This window comes from Phalaenopsis equestris, unplaced genomic scaffold (assembly GCF_001263595.1).
Source record: "Phalaenopsis equestris unplaced genomic scaffold, ASM126359v1 Scaffold000511, whole genome shotgun sequence".
Classification (NCBI taxonomy): domain Eukaryota; kingdom Viridiplantae; phylum Streptophyta; class Magnoliopsida; order Asparagales; family Orchidaceae; genus Phalaenopsis; species Phalaenopsis equestris.
Genome location: NW_018164951.1, coordinates 2,693,612 through 2,713,417, shown reverse-complemented (window position 1 = coordinate 2,713,417; position 19,806 = coordinate 2,693,612). Strand labels below are relative to the sequence as shown.

At 32.8% G+C, this 19,806-nt stretch overlaps 2 protein-coding genes across 5 annotated transcripts in view; both read right to left on the bottom strand.

Moving 5' to 3' along the window:
• Nucleotides 1-363: 363 nt before the first annotated feature.
• LOC110028468 (CBL-interacting protein kinase 18-like) lies at nucleotides 364-2,610 on the bottom strand. 2 transcript variants are annotated; one of them, XM_020730325.1, is made up of 3 exons: nucleotides 2,504-2,610; nucleotides 2,365-2,415; nucleotides 364-2,164 (listed from the first exon to the last, which is right to left on the bottom strand). In XM_020730325.1, exon 3 carries the CDS (start codon nucleotides 1,842-1,844, stop codon nucleotides 519-521), a length of 1,326 nt encoding a protein of 441 aa, XP_020585984.1. In that variant the 5' UTR covers nucleotides 1,845-2,164; nucleotides 2,365-2,415; nucleotides 2,504-2,610; the 3' UTR covers nucleotides 364-518. The 2 variants fall into 2 exon arrangements, with proteins under 2 accessions (XP_020585984.1, XP_020585983.1); XM_020730324.1 differs by having other exon boundaries at nucleotides 2,365-2,610.
• Nucleotides 2,611-7,729: 5,119 nt separating this feature from the next.
• LOC110028442 overlaps nucleotides 7,730-19,806 on the bottom strand; it is a 43,876-nt gene continuing 31,799 nt past the window's right edge. Inside the window, exons 6-13 of one of the 3 annotated variants that reach the window (XR_002294422.1) lie at nucleotides 18,199-18,272; nucleotides 16,634-16,717; nucleotides 16,408-16,548; nucleotides 15,936-16,001; nucleotides 12,589-12,698; nucleotides 8,200-8,404; nucleotides 7,984-8,092; nucleotides 7,730-7,819 (exon numbers count right to left, since the gene is read on the bottom strand). Coding sequence is in view for 2 of the 3 variants with exons in the window: in XM_020730287.1 (XP_020585946.1) it covers nucleotides 8,236-8,404; nucleotides 12,589-12,698; nucleotides 15,936-16,001; nucleotides 16,408-16,548; nucleotides 16,634-16,717; nucleotides 18,199-18,272 (644 nt within the window). In the remaining variant the exon portion in view is untranslated. Of the gene's footprint in view, nucleotides 7,820-7,940; nucleotides 8,093-8,199; nucleotides 8,405-12,588; nucleotides 12,699-15,935; nucleotides 16,002-16,407; nucleotides 16,549-16,633; nucleotides 16,718-18,198; nucleotides 18,273-19,806 lie in introns of those variants that run through there. The other 2 variants (XM_020730287.1, XM_020730288.1) reach the window with 2 other exon arrangements.

Below are 19,806 nucleotides of genomic sequence, written 5' to 3'. Positions count from 1 at the left end.
GAGAGATGAACATAAAAGCATAGTAGTTAGGCAGTCTAATCATGACCACATGTTCCAGCATATGCATATATATATATATATATATATATAAGAAAATCAAATTAAAGAACAGGACCACCAAGCAAGAACATCCATCAAGCCCACTTCTCTCCATGAACAATGAGTGGAAGCAATGCTCTCAACTATATGTGGCCACCAGACCTCAATCAAACTTCAATTTTTTTCAAAATTCTGAAATCGCATTTCTACTTGCATCAAATTCATAATTCTAATAACTTGGCTATTTTGCACTCTAAAATCTAAAACACATACTCATGAATCTGAACTCTCAATCAACCTTTAATAAATCATATACATTTATTAATAAAACACATCAAATACCACAACAAGTTTCACCCCCCACAATCATTAAAAAAAAAACAAAAATACAAAGCCAAATCACTCCAACAATCTGAACAGAAACAGAAACAGAAGCAGAAACAGTAGAATCACCATAAACAAAATAGAAAAATCTCTCTTCAGTGTTCTTCAAGCTGCCATGCCCACACGATATCCTTCAGAGCTGGCTTCATCTCCTCCTTCCATAGCTTCTGATACTCCATTGTATCTCCACTGCTCATACTGATTTCAACCATATGGAACGAAGAAGTCAGCTCAAATATCTCAACGTCAATACCCAAACCTCCCTTCCCCCTTTCTCTCAATCCCTCCATTTTCAAAACACCTCCACCCTTCTTCTTCACCTTCATCCCCAACCGCTCACCAACCTCCTCGAGCTTTGAAACAATGGCTGAAGCCGGCTTTGAGGACGTGAACCGCACCGCTTTCGTCCGGTTGGACTTCTCGAACAGGCCGGAAAGATCGAAACCTGACGAAAGAGAGATGATGTCAAAGGCATTCAAGTTAATGATCTTAGGTCCTTCTCGCTTTTCTTCTGTGACAGTGCCGTTTGAGGAAGCAAAAGCCGCATCGACATCCAGAGCACCCAATTCTTCAGCTTCCGCTTGATTTATCGCCTTGTTCGAACTCAAACCCTTTCTAAACCATGAATTCTCCTTGATTTTCGCCATTGAAATCCTTGTTGCCGGATTAGGATCGAGAATCCTCATTATCAGCCTTCTCACATCTGAAGGGAACCAATTCGGGTACTTAACTTCTGCCTTACCAATCTTCTTGTACATCTCCATCAAATTCTGATCCTGAAATGGCAAAAAACCAGCTAAAAGAACAAACAAGATCACACCACAAGACCAGATATCAGCTTTAGCTCCATCATATCCTTTCCTACTGATCACCTCAGGAGCAACATAAGCTGGAGTCCCACAAGTAGTATGGAGCAAGCCATCTTGCTTCTTCGAATCCGCGAGGGCGCTCAATCCAAAATCCGAAACCTTCAAGTTTCCATTATCATCTACAAGCAAGTTCTCGGGTTTCAGATCGCGGTGATAAACTCCTTGACTATGACAGAAATCAACCGCGCCAATTAGCTGCTGAAAATATTTCCTTGCAACATCTTCCTTAATCCTTCCCTTCAAAACTTTGTTGAAAAGCTCTCCACCTTTGACATATTCAAGGACAAAGTAGATCTTAGATTTGGTAGCCATGACCTCATAAAGCTGCACGATGTTCGGGTGTTTCACTAATCTCATGACTGAAACCTCTCTTTTGATTTGATCTATGAGTCCAACCTTGAAGACCTTCTCCTTGTCAATCATCTTTATGGCAACACTTTGTGATGTTTTAATATTTCTTGCATGATAAACCTTTGCAAATGTACCCTGGCCTAATAGTCTCCCTAATTCATACCTTTGCATCAGAACACAACCTTTGTTTTCTGATCTCATTTTCGAAATCTTTCTATAAGTTTGATACCTCCTGTAAGTATGTTTAAATTATACGGAAAGAGGAGTTTTGATTCAAAAGATTTCAACCATCGTCGCCGATATCATGGCCCAACAGAACAGGATTTGTTGAATTGAATATTCGAGTGCTCATTCTTGAATGAAGATTATGATGGAAGATTGTTTTTTGAACAATCTTGTTGAAGATGAGAGATAGCAGCAGCTGGTTTGGAGTTAAGGATTTGTTTGATTTGGGCAAGAAATTAATTGCGTGGAGGCACATCTTTCAGCATTCCTTGGAATTTTTATTTCAATTTTTTTTCCTGAAAAATATTTGAGAGAAATTTTGGCATGAAAGATTATCATATTATCAAATCTATATACATAATTAAACACAGTTTATCAGAATCAAAAGAACAGAAACAGAGTAGAAGAATTTCAGAAAAAAACAGAAGGAAAAACAAAACTCTTTTTTTTTCAACAGAACAAAATTGAATCAATCAAAGAGAAATCTGAGCTTCACCTGTAGAAATCTGTATGTAATTCGCAACGCTCGACGGAAGACTGCGTGAATCTGAGAAGAAGGGAAACTATTGAGGGATCGCGAGGAAGAAGAAAAAGGGATTCTATGAAGGAGGAAACCCTAGCTCTAAAATCCCGACCTTTTCTAACTTTGTATTCTCTTCGATGCTGTTCAGATTCCTGGAAGTGAAACCCGAGGGCGCTACGCAGCTCCACCGCCTAGTTGTTAGGGCCCCTGCCCTGTTTGGGGTTGTAAACTAATCTTATTAGGCCCCATTTGAATAGAATTTTGTCTATATAGCACTTAGATTTTAATATTTATAAAATTAACATCGTTTTATTTTTTTTATCTAATAATAGAATTTTTAGTTTCATTTTGTACTCATTTTATTTCATGGAAAGCAAAATCATAAAGCCCACTCTATTATAACAACTTTATTAGCATGTAATATGTACATTACATGAAACATGAAGCATAAATGTTATATTTTTTTTTAATGAGACGAACACATATACGTCCAATTCTTATGTATTTACATAAATACATAAGATTATCAACATTATAATTTCATATTTTCTAATTCAAAAAAAGAGTGGAAATGTTTAATTACAATCTTATAGTGTGTTGATTTGAATGGGCTAGGTCGCGTATTTTTTCAATTTCTATTGTTTAAGTGTTAGATAAAGTTAGGTAGAAGTTATGGCGAGTATATAAATTTTCCTTAATAATTTTATGATTTATCCTTAAATAAAATTTAATATATATTTTATTTTTCTGATCGAAAGCTTCCAAGCAAAATATATCCCTAATGTGGACACAATTTTAATATGAATTTTTCAAATCATTAATAATTTAAATCTAATGTTTGAATCTTCAATTATTATAACTCTAAATTAAAAAATGACATTTTTATTTTATTATTATTTTACCCTTTAATTTGTTGTTGGGGTCCATCGGAAGTTAGTTGCCTCGAATGCTTTGCCTTGGCAAAAAAAAGAGTGGCAAATCTAAAGATAACATACAATATATATATATATTCTTCAAAGAAAATGGCAAGAGGCTATTATACAAGCCTCCAAACATCTCTAATGTGTCTAACAATTCAATTACCACCTCCTTAAGGTCAACTGTACGAGAGGGGATTCAAACCCCCGACCTGAGGTCTTTTATATCGTGGATGTCAGCCAACAGGTTGGGATACGCGACACGGGTATATAGATGCATTATAATTTACATAAAAATAAATCTAATAAAATTAAAACTTATCATATTGTCTAGACCTAAATTTTTGGGTATATATGCAAACAATCGGTTTTACAAATTTTTAGCATATCATATAAGAGAAGGAAAGGCATGTGAATACATGTGGGGAAAAACTTAATAATTACTTTAAAAACATAAGTATTTGCATTTATTAGAATAGTCATAGCTCGACAGAAGGCACTATGCCTAATTATTGTACTTTTGTTTCATTTGTTTGGTGAAGGGTGCAAAAGCTAAACAAAAAACACTCTCTCATTATTCTATTTTTTTATTTTGTTTCAATGTGAATTATTTTTCTTAATTTATTGCAATAGAATGTTTAGGGTTTTTGAGATTTATTTCAACTATAAATAAGCAAATATAAGAAGAAGAAGCCTAAAGTAAAGAAAGAAATAAGAAAATAATTTTTTTTAATAATATTTTAAGAAAATCTTATTATTACAAGAGGATATATAGTACTAATTATTTGTTTTATATTAGAATACTCGCAATAATTGAGACTAAGTCCCTCATACAAAAATAATATTTACATTCATGTCACTCAATTTTTATGTGTGTGTGTGTGTGTGTGTGTATATATATATAACACCATGCATATCGCCTAGCTTATGCATGAAAAAAGTATATTTAACTTCTTAAAATTTAAAATACTAATATTTTTTTATGAAATTTGAAAGATTTGGGTGGTGTAAATGTAGAAAACAATGTTTAGGTAAGTGTTAAATGTAAATACATAGGAATTGATGGGCGTGCATGTAAATGTCCAATTATTTGAATATTTAATTTAGGCCCATTTTAAAATATTATTGGGTCCATCTCGCTCAAGAATAAATTAGTTGGAAACTAAGCCCAAATGCTTTCAAAATCAATTACTAAAATCTTTTTAGTACAAATAATTGAGTTTTTTTTTAAATTTTAAAAATTATGTTAAATATTATATTTGATAGGTTGTGAAGGCTGATGGCGTGTCAACGTCAATACTTTTAAATTCACACCCATTAAAAAATCAAAATATTATTGCAAAACTATTTTAGAGCAATATTTTTTTTTTTTGGTCTAATGCTACAAATACTCAGCATCTTTTATAAAAATTAAATGGTATAAGAGGAAGAAAATGAGCGACTATATTAATATTTAAAATATATGAAATTAAAAAAACTTAAAACAATAAATTTAGGGTTTCCTTGATAGGGGCATCAACTTAAAACAAATTCCAATAAATTTAAATAACTTCAAACAAATTTAAGATAATTCCAAATATATTTTAGTGCCGTTAAACTATAATAAAACTTCATAAATTAACTTTAGCAACCCTCAAAATTTTTTTTAACAATCTTCTAGCGGTATCTAAGCCAACATATCTTGCTCAGAATAAATGTTATTTAACCTGGATCAAATCAAACCAGCTCAAGTTTCTAGCTGAATTAAATCAACCAAACCAAACTCTTTTCAAACCAAATCAATCCCAAATCAAACATGTTCAGCTCAAAAATGATCAAAATCAAACTCTTTTAAACGAGAAATTCAATTCCTCAAATCAAACTCAATCTTTCTCAACAAATTTACAATTCTAATCCTTAGGGTACACTTTCTCGCCAGACCTGACTAGTCCATTTCTTGGGTCTTTCCATGCCACACTGTCATTAAATTGTAAGTCCCAAACTTTTAATTATTATCAAATCTTTCAAATCATAAGCCATCAATCTGAGGTTTTGAAACATCAATCTTTAAGACTTACCATATAATGATGTCTGATTTTTAAGTAAATACTTTAATCGAGAATATTTTCGAGAGCCATAACTTCTGGGATGTAATTAACTATGAGAGCTTACCTTTGTAGAAATACTAGACCCTATAAAAAAATAAATGTTAGCATGCACCCATAAGGCAAGTTAAAAATCTTGGGATATGCAAACCTATAAATATTAAAGATTTTTCTCATATGAATAGTTAGCTCCATTTTTTAGATAATATTTCTCTCATTATGGATTAAATTATTTTTCAAATGACGCATCCGATTTTTTAAATAGAAAACTTTCAAAAATCTATGATGGAATAGAATAGTAACACAAAACACATTTTTCACCGACACATACTGCACAATTGATCGACCTCCCCACACCAATCTAAAAAAATTATCATGCATCTCTTTTCTATTTCCTGACTGACAATAGTACTAACCAGTCTCTGAAGATACGAACTCCTCTCACTTCACAAAGTAGCTAAATCGAACACCAAACTTCTCCTACAACTATTCTTGCCACCACTCGTTGTTTCCCCCTCAATGATAAAAGTAACAAGGGCAATTTTCCTCTCTAATGGATATATCATACAGTGTATAATTTTCTCCAGTCTCGTCAATCAATTTTCATCTTCCACTGATCCACCTAATCCAAAAAATTAAGTTGATCTCATATCATAAAAACGCTTCAAATACTTATCCATATGTACCCCCTACTGCTATAATCAGTTGAGTAACATCATTCATCATACTAGTAAGGGTATTAACACCAACAAGCATACTAGCTCCTACACCATCATTCATAACTTCTTCCTAAAACAATCTAATTAGACTCGAATAAAATTTCAATTATACTATTTATAACTTAATTCAATCCTTTAAATGACACTTTCAGTTAGATTAATATTGTTTAATTTAAATATTTTCTATAGTACCACTTTCGTCACAACCCGATCCGAGCATTGAAATTAACTAAGTTGGGAACAGCCAATTGGGCGATAAAAATTAAAAATTTTCTATATTAACTTATCTAAATGATCCTTTAAAATATTAAATAGCTTAAAACAAATTCCAATAAATTTAAATAGCTTCAAACAAATTTAAAAATTTTCTATATTCACTTATCTAAAAATTTTCTATATTCACTTATCTAAAAAATTTGTAATTAAAATAAACTAAATGATCCTACAATTAAACTAATTTAACTAATCAAATAAAATATTATCTTTCAGGTTACTGACGAGATCTTTTATTCACATTATCTACTATAATATTCATCTTATAAAAAACCTTAAATTTAAAAAAAAAAATATTAAAACATAATGAGTCATCTAAAATAATCTAGTGGAATAATCATACTTCTAAATTATAATAACCCAAAGAAAATAAGATAATATATATTCTAACATTTCTTATTTCATAATAGAAAATCATATAATAATCTAATATAATTATTCATAACATTTACTCAATGAAAATAATCTAGAATTCAATATGCATTAACCTTCACTTTATTTTTCATGTTTTAAATCTTATCCTTAAATATATGTAATATTTTTAATTCACATCCGTCTCAAAAGCATCATCAAAACATAATCTAACACATTCCTGACCAATATTTTCCTATTGATGTAGCAGATCATGATCTAAATTACATTATTATTTGAGAGGATAATGCGTCTTCTCACCTCTAATCTATATTATGTCACATCTGCACAACAATTCATAATCTAAAACGAAAAGAAGTTACCATTCTATTAAAACAACTTCTAGAGATGTTGCTTTGACAAACAAGAGCAAATCCACACATCGACATTAAATGCATAGAACGAAACTTCGCTATCTTGTCAAACGAGGGCTAATAATATCCTAACTAATGACTCCACTAAAATGAAAATATCTTTGCAATTAGACCAAATATGAAAAAAGATATTTTATTAAAACTTAACCATTTAAAAACTTAAATACACTCTTAATATACTTCTATAAATTTCCACTCAAATACTAAATTTTAGAACAAAATATAAAATCAGTTTTTAAATTTTTATCAAATTCACAATAGCTAAATCACAACATGCATAAATGCACACATTTAATAATTTAATATTTTTAAAATCAAATGCATTTATAAATATGCATAATTTTAGTGGCATCCATCATATAATTCTCCGTTCTAAAAACAATTACAATAACACAATTTAAAAGTTGCTTTCAGGACATACTTGAGTTGATTAGAGTACATATTTGAGACAATTTATTTACGAATAAATAAAAAAAAAGTTTAAAAGTAATGAAATTCAATAGATTGCAATTTGATTTTATAAACATAAAAAAGGCAGAATTAAACACTTCTAAATGAAGTAATGACAGAGCACATGGACAGAACTGGACATCAACTTCTCGTCATCAATGAGCATCATGCAAACCTAGAAACATCCATCTTCATACAAACTAAGCAGAAGATAATCAAAATTAATAATTTTACAAGTTTACCAAAAAAAAAAAAAAAAAAAAAATAAAAAAAACAAAGAATCATACAAACTAAGTAATTTTTGAAATATAGTCAATCATTGTAGTGCAATTATACCAGAAGAAAATAATACATAAAAACTTACCAAAACTTCTAAACAGGTGAGCTTTGAGACACTTTTGAGGCAGTTCTTAACATAACGAAGAATTTTTGCTTCCTATGCATTAAAAAATGGTAGAGGTCCTGAGTTTTATCTGTACAAAGAGCAGCAAACAAGTTATATAACCAAATATTTCATACAGTTAAAGATAATGAACTTTGATCTGTACGCACAACTTTCCCCAACAACTAAAACGCTTACCTCAAATTCCATATGGTATAAAAATAGTAAACAGAATCAAACGATTGTATCGGTCCTGAGTTTCCTTCTGGATGGTGACTTGTTTACGATTTGATTCTGTAAATCCATAAAATTCAACCCTTTATGTGCAAAGAGTCTTTTCAAGTTGATAACAGAAAGTTCATTGAAGCTTGCCACGGCAAGATCGGCCTGCTCCAATTCGTACCTATTGCATGAGAAAATAAAAATTAAGATTAAAATAATTTGGGCAAAAGAGAATTATAACATCATATGGGTTTTGCATATAGGCATGTCCTGTAAATGGAATTTATAGCATATGATGGTGAGGGAAGTCGGTTTCATTGAAGAAAATGACTTAAGATGGTGATTTTGTCAAAAGCAAGATGATGGTGAAGGTATCTTTTGTGAGTTGTAGTTAACCAGAAAAATGTAATGGGAAGATTGAGGGGTTAACTTTTAAGGAGCTAGAGGTTGTTGCCAAGGGATGTAAGGGCTATCAAAAACGCAAAGTATGTAGGAGATGTCTGATATAGTAGTTCATTTGAGGTATTACTATTTGTTGTGGGGGAGTGCGGTCAATCAATAAAAAAAACAACTGTGAATATGGCATCAATCCCAAGGTGATAGGTTTGGTATGAGTAAAAGTGCCCAAGTAGTTTTAATTAGGTGGCAATATTTGCACTTGACAATAACAACAACAACAACAAAGCTTGTATCCCACCAAGTTCAGTAGGCTACATGAATCCTTTTTCTCCATTGTATCCTATGGAACGCCTTATTTTCATTAATTCTAATAGATTAAGATCATTTTTTATACAACTCGCCCAAGTCTTCTTAGGTATACCTCTACCTTTCTTACTAAAAGTCAAATATAAAACATGTACTCTCCTAACAGGATCATCAGATGGTCGACGACACTCGACGTTTAATGTGAACAAACCATCTTAGACCACACTCTCTAACCTTGTCTATCACTGAAGCTACACCAACCCTTTCATGCATATATTCATTTCACAATTTATCTCTAATTGTAAAGCCAATCCTCTACCTAAGCATTCTCACCACAACAACACTTTACTTAGTTTTATGCTTCTCTTTTATCGACTAACATTCTGCACCATAAAGCACTAACATTCTGCACCATAAAGCATTGTAAGTCTCACCACCGTCTTATAAAAGTCTAAGCGGTACTTTTTATGGCATTTAGGCCTACACTTGATATTTACGCATGGCAATGCCATTTTATATGATTTGTAGAGACAACTAAGTTGGTGTTATGTCATGATCCAAGAGATACTTTTGGAGTGTTAAGTTTGTATTTATGACCACAATTAGAAAGTAAGAATTTGATGTGGTTATTGAATTGATTTTGTGCCCACGTACTTGAAGTTGACAATTTTTGAGCTATTTTATATTTTATTTTCATGAGAAAAATAAGACAAAAGTGTGAGCAATTGTCAACAAAAAATTATTTGGGAAGATCCCCAAGTATCATACTGGATTATTTCAAGAGGTTTGTAAACGTGAGAAAAAAACTTAGAGAAAGGGAATCTGACTCTTTATATAGCTATTAGTGTTGCAAAAAATTGACATAGGTAGTCGTCCTAGAAATTTTTGTTGGTTGCTAATGATGAAGAGAACCAAGTTGTGTTGATGGCCCAGTCTGCAATGTTAGTTGTTGGAGGAAGTTTTGGATAGAGGTGCAGCTGTCTAAGAGTGAGGCTGAGTAGGCTAAATCAGGTAGATGCCATTGCAACTGTGATCCCAAGAGCTAGCTAGGTCCTTGAAACCTTGATGTTGCCAAAGATACAGAAAAATTACCATCAGTGTTGAGTTATTAAACAAAGAAGAGATTAAGTAATAGTTTGAAAACATTGAGAAAATGAGAAAGTAGTTACTTATGATTAAATCTCAATAGAAGTCCACTGGATAAATTTGAGATGGAATGTACCATGCATTTTCAATGAGCACTGGTTCAAAACCTTGATAGGGAGAGGATTTTAGAATATAGTTGAAACTAGATGTAAGGTGAGTTGAAGCTTTGGAATCAAGGTAAGACAAGGTGAGATAAATTTTGTGTAGCTAGTAGAGCTTGTAAGTTGAAACAAGCATTTTGAGTGGTATAGCTGAAACTCGTTTGATGTCGATAAATGACAGTTGAATGTCTGGATTTCCCGCAAAATGACACCAGATTGTAGCGGTTGAGCTATGACACCCCCTTGTGTGAGTGATGTTGTCCACCCCTTCTAAAGAGTTCAAATAACCTGTGTCACAGCCTGTAGGTATGGAGCCTTTCCCCCCCTGAGAGACAAACAATGAGAGCTAATTAGGGGTCAGTTGTAGCAATATGCTAGCTTGCTTTTTTCACAGCAATACTTCTATCTTCATTCCATATGTGTGAACAGAGATGATCTAGGCTCACAGAAGTTAGCTTTGTACGAATAAAGGTCTTGAAGGCTTGATAGATACCCAGTTGGGATACCTAGTTGGCCATTGATAATGTATAGAATGACATCTTTGGCATCAATATGAGAATCGACAACAAAGACATTGTCAACGAGATTTGATTAATGAGATATATTTGGTTACGAATATATTTTCCACAGATATGTAATGCAGATCATTCTTAAGCTTCATTACACAGGAGTGGTTGGAGAATTGTAGATGTTTTTCAAGACATCGAAGCAAGTGACCAGATAGATTGAGGACATGTAATAGAATTGAGAAAGTGATTGTTGAGTATAATGTTGCTGCCAACTTTTGGTGTAGCAGCCTCCATGAAGTGTCATAACATCATCAGACAAGTCTTGAGATGGACAGTCAGAAGTTTCATCAAGAAGTCCAGTAAAGCCATTTGCATTGAAACATATGAGAATTAGTCCTCCAAATGGGGCAGTTGTCACTTGTAAACTTGTAAGGGAAGCGTTGAATATACTTGATGTTTGTCACTAGAAATTTAGGAGGTATCTAAACGTTAACATTCTGTACAGTAGATGGGATGGAGTTAGCACAATTAGCATCATTTACAAAGGAAGCTTGAGAATGATTCATGATTACATGAAAAGGGAATACTTGGATGAAAGATGAGCTGATGCGGTAATGCAAGGGCCCTAATACTATAATGAAATGCAAATACGAGTTTGTGAAGAAGAACAAAAACAAAGAAGCGGTAAGAAGGACAATGAATAGTGCCACATTGCTGAAATGAAGAAAGGTATTGAATAGTTCCTTATATGAATTCTGATAAGACATTTGGTATTAAACATTTGAGTTAATTACAAAAGATCAGAGGTAATGATGCTATAACGGAGCAGCAATGGTGTGATCCATTGATTATGGTTCCATTTCAAACAGAAAGGCGGCTACTCCACACTAAGGCCCACTTGGATTAGTAGAAATGTGGCGACTAACTATATGCCACCGTACAATTTTAGCCCCTTTCAAGTGGAACTTCATCTGGAGCTTTCAAGTTCTTCCAGCACAAGCGAGCACTATTTTCTTGCACCAGAACTAGAGTTGTCGGAAAAAGTATATATATGCATGTGTGCTTGTGTTTATGTGCACGCATATATATATATATATATATATATATATATATATATATCATTCGGTAATGCAAGGGGCAACTGGACCTAATTTGTTGCCTATCATACCCATGCAAAGAAATAAGAGCATAATTAGTGCATTATACTGAGAAAAAATCACCCTACCCATGCTAAAAAGGGGGTTAATTAAATCTTATACATCCCTATCAAGGCTAGTACAACATAAAAAATAAATAAATAAAATGAAATGCAATTATAAAAGTTCCCCCACTGCATTAAGAAAGATATGCTTACTTTCAATGAACGTGTAATACCCCTAATATGATAAAGATGAAAATATGAATCCTAATGCACGACTATTTAGGTTAACTAAACTAAATTAATCCAAGTAATTGAGTTTAGTAATTATTTAAAAGTGATATTAATTAAATCATGATAGATGATTTAAATAGAAAGATATTATTGGCTTGATCGTTGTGACTATCAATATTTCCTAGAGCAAAACTCAACTTATAGCACAATTTTATTGGTTATCATCTTGTTGAGATGTACAACTGTGTACTTTAACTTTCAACTTCTTTAAAGTAAGCGTCTCCATTTCAACATTGAACAAACAGAAAAGGGAAATAGCTAATACAAAGTACTTCTCATTGAAGCAAAGATAAAATGTCAACAAATATCCTTAGAAAAGAATTAAGGAGTCGAAAATTCTCCAAAATTACTCAATTATCATCATAAATTAAACACTAAATGCCTATAGTTTGCAATCTACAAAAACATTTACAGTGACTAACAAGTCAAAAAACTAAAATAGGGTATTGTTGGAGGAAAAGATTTTACTTACGCTGGATGAGCACCAATCAATGCAACTGCCATCATTGTACAATTGTGGGCTGCAGTAATACCTCTTGGATCATCTTCAAATACAACACACTTTGAAGGTTTTCGATCTAACTGCCAAAAAATGAAATTGAAACAAGGGAATCAGATCTATTATCAGAGTGATATAGCTATCTATCGATCTATATTTATATCTATATGTATGTATGTATGTATGTATGTATGTATGTATGTATGTATGTATGTATGTATGTATGTATGAAATGTTCAACAATTAAGGACTGATGGAAAAAAAAAGCCATGATGCCATTTTGTGATCTGGAAGGTTCAGTACAGTTGATAGCACAGACATAAATCTGGCATTAAATTATGTTACTATGTTTAAAAGAAACAGTACGAATAGTAGCTATCCTCCAATGTGCACTTTTTTTCAAATAATTCGCCAAAAAAATTATCCGAGACCCCATGGAGAATAAAAAAGCTCGGTTCAAAGGAATAATGATTCCAAGAATCATTGGCATATCATGTCAGAATTCTTGTTTAACTGTGGATAAACTCAATAGTAAATTTTAAAAATATCAAAAATAGGTAATTGGATCATCTAATGCCTAACAATCACTCAAGTTGGTTATGTGGACCTTCATCATTATCAACCAAATGTACATCTCTAGCAAAGTAAGCGACAAAAATCCATGCTAAGAAAAAACACGTTAAAACATTTATAGCATTTATAAGTACACAAAAAATGCTTATAATAAGGTTTCAAGAGAAAGCCTTTGGAGAGTTCTAGAGAAGAAAGGTGTTGATATGACTTATATTCAAATCATTAAAGATAGGTATATAAGAGATATTACTTATGTTCGAACAGAAGTAGGATTGACCAAATATTTTCCAATTTTGGATTAAATCAGGGATCGACTTTACGCCCCTATCTTTTTGCTTTAGTTATGGATGCTCTTACTGGATATTTACTAGAGGATGTACCTTGGTATATGTTTTTCGCTGATGACATCCTTCTTATGGATAAGATTAGAGAAAAAGTTCAAGAAAAACTTGAAATATGGAGTTCTACATTGGAGTCTAAAGGCCTTTGTTTGAGTAGAACTAAACTGAATACAAGGAATGTAATTTTAGTTGTAGTAGCTCTAGAGGTAGAATTGTAATTATGGGTGATCAAATCATTAAAAAGAGTTAACGCTTTAAATATCTCCGGTCTATTGTTCAAAGTGATGGTGATATAAATGAGGATGTTATTAGTAGAATTCAAACTGGGTAGTTAAAGTGGAGGAATGCTTCGAGCACATCGTGTGATAGAAAAGTACTGTTTAGACTGAAAGAAAAATTCTATAAGATGGTGGTGAGACCTGCAATGTTCTATGGTGCAGAATGTTGGTCTTTAAAAGAGAAGCATAAAACAAAGATAAGTGTTGTCGAGATGAGAATGCTTAGGTGGATGAGTGGCTTGACACAATTAGAGAGAGTCGTATTAGATTGTTTGGTCACATTAAACGTCAATCATCTGATATTCGGTTAGGAGAGTAGATGTTTTAGATTTAAGTTATGTTAAAAAAGGCAGAGACCAAGAAAGACTTAGGCATATTGTATAAAAAATGATCTTAATTTATTAGAATTAAATGAAAAATTGACACTCAATAGAATGCCATGGAGAAAAAAGATTCATGTAGCCGACCCCATTTAGTGGGATAAAGGTTTGTTGTTGTTGTTGTATAAGCACACAAAAGCATAAGCAAATGCATTTGGGTACATATGAGTTCGAGAAGATCTACTGATACCGGAGAAAAAAGACTCAATCCGATACGAAAAAACACAATTATTATTACAGAATTCAAAATAATACAAACGAGACTCTTGCAAGATGAAATCATGACAACAAACAACAACACAAGTATAAAGACACAACACATAGACTCCAATAAGGGTGACGATAGCAAGTGGGGATGTTGGCGGTAGTAGGTTGAGGGAACTAGGGTCAGTGGTAAGGAAACAAGGGAAGGGACAGCAGGTTTGACTATAGGGAAGGGGGAGCAGCAATTAGATGACAGTTGGAAGGCGCAAGGGTCCACTGGCGGGATGCTAGAGGTGAGCCAGAGGGGAACAACAAGATATCCTATGGGAAGGAGTGGGCAAGGGTTGCGGCGTGCTGAAGGTGAGCCAGAGGGAGGGCAGCAAGTTGATGACTATTGGACTGCGTGGGATAGGGGGTTGTGGAAAGATAAATATCTCGTCAAGGTCATGCTACAACTGGAGCACCACCCAGACTCTTGGAGACGGTCACCTCGAATAAGTTACAGTTAGAGCATCTTCCGTCGTTGGATACAACCTCCAAAAGGGAAGAATGTCTCAAAGGCAGTAGGTGAAACCAACAATCATCTAAAAACCTCCACTCTAACCTCAGAAAAAAGGACCTACATAAAGAGGGGATTAGTATATAAAATAGGTAAAGAGTAGGATGTGAAAACTTACTATTGTTAAAAGGATGAAACTAAAGTTAAAATTTTTAGATGAAAGTAGTAGGAAAATTATTTTACTATATATAGTGTGAAAAATTGAATTCTTTAAAAATTAAGGATTTTTTGAATAAAACTTTTTAAAGAATTGAGACTCTATTAAAATTCTTTTTCAAAAACTAGTACTACATTTATTGAAAAAAAATTTTTAATTTTACGAAAGAGATAGTGAAATTCAAAATCATTAAAGGTCTATCCATATTTAGTAATTCTCACATAAATGAGTAAGGATTAAAAAGATCCTAAATAAAAAGAAAAATCCTAAAAGAAAAAAAAAGAAAAAAAAAAGAAGAGTAAAAGAAAACTAAAAAGAAAATATGTGGGGAAAAGCATGAGGATTAAGACCTAATTAAAAATTGATTTCACTTGAATTTTTCTAAATTAAAAATTGATTTCACTTGAATCTTTCTAAGGAAGAAAACTTAGGATCAATACTAAGCTTAAATTCAGAAAGTATTAGTAAAATTATTTTCAAAATAGAATCCATAAATTCTGAAATTAATATTTTTCTAAGAATCCAAAATTTGAAAACTTTTCAATTATTTTTGAATTAAATAGAAAAACAGGAATTATAACGAGAAAGCATCAAGAAAGGGAAAGAAAGGGGGACTATGGTTATTGCAACAGCTACAGTAACATGTTAAGCTCCCGCGTCATCTACTAGGTATAAAAGCAAAAGAACTAAAAATTCATACAAAACTTGAACACTGAAATTGCATAGAGAACCATAGAATATTAGAAAAGATAGTGCAAATTAAGAGAAAGCAATCAATATAGCAAACAAATGACCAATTCCACTTCACAGAGTATTGCATCTTCACACCTTCAACGCAGCTGATAGAAATCTATGAGCTGTTGATTCCATCCCATCCTCTTCTGTCACAACAGCCTGCAAATATCAAAATACGAAGAAATTGAAAGGACGTCTTCATGATTTCAAAATACTGCCCACACCCACACCCATCTAACATGCAGAAAGTCCAGGATTAGTTGATATAAAGCCTGCTCTTTATAAATAGAAAGAGTAATAAGAAAAGATAGAAAGATTTACATACATACCACTCAATTCCTATGTATTTAAATATCTAACACCTAAACTTCAATTTTTACATATATACCACCTTTTCTATGCATGAAAAGATGTAATTCACTTTTTAAAAGATAAAAAGTAGTATTTTTGATGTGATATGAAAAATTCGGGTGGTATAAAAGTAAAAGTAAAGTTTCGGTATTAGATGTGTAAATAAATATGAACGGTGTGTTATGTATATAAATGCCCCTAAAAGATATTAAACCTGAAAATACTTGCTGATTCCCATTCGTTTTAAAGTTTCAAGCATAATTTTACGATCAAGGCATGACACAACAGCACAAGGTGTCCCAGCAGTATAAACGGCATCCAACCATTCCTTTAAACCTTTCATTGGAGTGTCAAGCTGTAACGATTCGAAGCCATAGTTGTTATAATAAAATGAAACTCATGAGAAAGTGATTCAAAGAATGCATTAGGAAATATCCGACCTTGAGAAGATTTTGATAATACAGCAGTGAAAGCCTCGACTTCAACTTCTCCAACCTACTCTCCTCTTTTTCCCAGCACAAAACCTATATGTCAGAAAATAAGACTCACAATATCACAATTGAAAAACAGATTGAACGAGCAACCTTAAAGAAAAACAGTATTCTTGAAAAGCGGGAATCAAAATGGATCCAAAGTTACTGAGCTACTGAGAAAAGAAAAGAAGAAATGAGCAAATAGCATGCAGTAGGAAGGATTAAAAGAGAAGTGAATCAAGACTCAAAAAACAATTTCACATGTATATATCACCCAAGATTGATGATAAATGGCAAGTACAAAAAAAAAAAAAAGAACAACAAATAAATTTGTAACAACCTAAAAAGAATCCAGTCTCCAATAGGATAAACAGTTTCTTTTAAAAATTGAAGGCTCCAAGCAAATATCCAATAGGGGGATCAGGCATCTAAGAGGAAAAACAAATTTGAATTTTATCTCTCAAAGTAAGTTACAACTAGTTCTTAAAAGCTCACACCAAATAATAAAACATCTTTAATTGTTCAGATTTAAGAAACTATTAGCTTTAAGTGCCTGCTTGTTTCAATGATAGAATTAAAGCGCTCATGCATAGTTTTGAAAATGAGCTTCATTTTAGTAATTTCATTAATATTTGATTGATTCGCATGGATTGACTTCTGTGTATTCAGCTTCAGTATTTACTTAGATTACAGTGAGTTTCATTGTTATCTATAATCTCATTAAATCCTATAATATTTTGTATTTCACCAATATGAGTAAAAGTAGCACTCTAAGTCAATCGCCTTGAAATGATACAACTTTTTATTATCATTTTATGTAAAAATCAAAATGACGGCATTAGACATACAAGCCCTCATAAGTGAACCTCACTTTTAACCTTTATAAAGGTGAAATCCAAAGAAAAATCTCACATTTATCCGATTTCGGCCAGCATCAAAACTCAGTTCTGACCACTTTCAAACACTTGGACTAAAAAAAAAACAACAACAACTAGCTCTTAGGAAAGTTCCCTTTCTGATTATAAACAAAAACTTTGTTGCTACCAGGAAAGACAATTAAACAAAAAATTAGCAGATCAACTCGTCCAACTAATTTTGCATAGAGATCCCAAGTGACATTTGTAACCAATAAAATTTGCTGCAAAACTTTTTCCAAAATTTCAATGCTAATAAGTTTCATCTACATGGACGTTTGCCTTTCAAGTAGCACTAAGAAATGAGAAGCATGGCATGTCTAGGGATTTGGATATAAAATGTCTCGTCAAAGAGCTCATTAATTTGAATATGTTATAATGTCTTATAACCAAGATAACGACGCTTTTAAACTACAATATAAGGATACTGCAAAAACATTTCTAAAAAAAAACCTAAAATAGGGTTCTCGTAAGTTAGTGAGAGAAAAAAAGGCTGAATAAAATTTAAATCCCACAAAATATCAAATCGCATTAATAATATCCTCCTATGTACACAGCATAGCTACACAATAACATGATATATATCAAGGAATGCATTAAAAAACCTAAGTTTCTAACCTTTTGCAGAACATGATCAGCAGCAGTGTTAACAATAGTTCTAAGTACATGGCCAGCAGTTGGGATCTCCCTTCCTGCTCAAAAATTGACTTTAATGAAATAAAACATGTGAATATAGGACAAAAATACAATAACTTTCCAGAAAAGGCGGGATATCATGCATAACAAAAAATTGTCATTTATGAAATTGCACTAGTTTGAAACTTATTATCAAGCATCCTTTCAATATCAGGAAGCCTATTAGTTAGGCTTTATATAGTACAAAACGTATGTTTCCCATAGTCTAAAGATGAATCTAGATGGCAGAAAGCAAGATTACAATGGTGTAATACATGTTCAATTAAAAAAATAGGAAATAACAATTTAATACAGTGACATCAATAAATCTCTCTGAAATTCAAAACACTACAAGTTAAGTAGATAAAAAGGTTGCTCAGCATTACTATGATTCCATAAACTATATATAAACTAAATGAGCCTCTTATGATCATATCATTGCTCATATAGTCATGAAGAAAAAGGAAAAAAGAAAAGAGAGGGAGGCATGAGGCGGAGGAAGCATGGCTGAAGAAGTGAAAGGAAATTTAACCATGTAAAAGGTATCATAATTGATATAAGAAGACTCAAGTGTCCAGTGTTCGTAGTACAACTGTATGATATAATGCATGAAATCATCCACACAAAATCAAATTCGCAGCTCAAGAGCATCAACATAAGCAAATATATCTCTTTTAATGAAATTAGAAGACATGGAAAATGCACGCAAACAAGAATTTAATGGCAGCTAAATAGAATATTAGCATACAATTCAAAATCAATGACAAATACAAGTCGACTAAAAATCACATCGCAAACAAAAATATCAGCTTGCATTAGTTTTGAACAAACCCACAAGTCACAAGCATCAAATAAAGTACCCAATTCCAGAAGATGCAGATGAACAAAACCACAAGCCACAAGCACAAGTTCCGACCACTGTATAACAGCAGGCAAACAGGTTCTGCACCTTATCAGGATCAGACGAAAATCCTGAACCACATTGACAAATATCTCTTTGTTGACCTCATTTTTGTGAGGTCTTGTCTTCTCCTCCTTGGAGCCTAGATTCTAGCTCTAGAAATTCCTACTGACCATCCTAGAAAACTAGAATTGAGACTCACCTTTTTAGAAATTCCAGCCACTTCTTATTTTTCTTTGATGTCTAACATTTATGGCACAAGACCATCGTCTTATGAATGAGCGGTTATGGGCTATTTTGTGAAGACTCAGAGGAAAAGTTCCCAATAGAACTTCAAGCCTTAGGAAGACATCGTCACGACCTTTTTCGTCACATACACATCAAATACACAAAGTTCACGACATTGCACGAAATCGGACTTCAATTAGGCCCAAAGGACAGGCGAAAATGCGAACTTCTCCGGATGACCTCCGACGACAAATTGGACTGCGCCAACGCGTCCGGGATACCAATTTTGGTAGGAAAGGACACCCATATTGCCATATTTTCGACACGAGAAAATTGGCACGCAAATCGATGAATTCGTCAAAACGACTTCCGACGGAGAAACAGACCGCGCCAACACGTCCGGCACCTCAGCATTACGCCAA

Excerpts from the sequence above, each read along its gene's own strand:
- LOC110028468 (XM_020730324.1), bottom strand. The coding sequence starts at position 1,844 with ATGAGATCAGAAAACAAAGGTTGTGTTCTGATGCAAAGGTATGAATTA.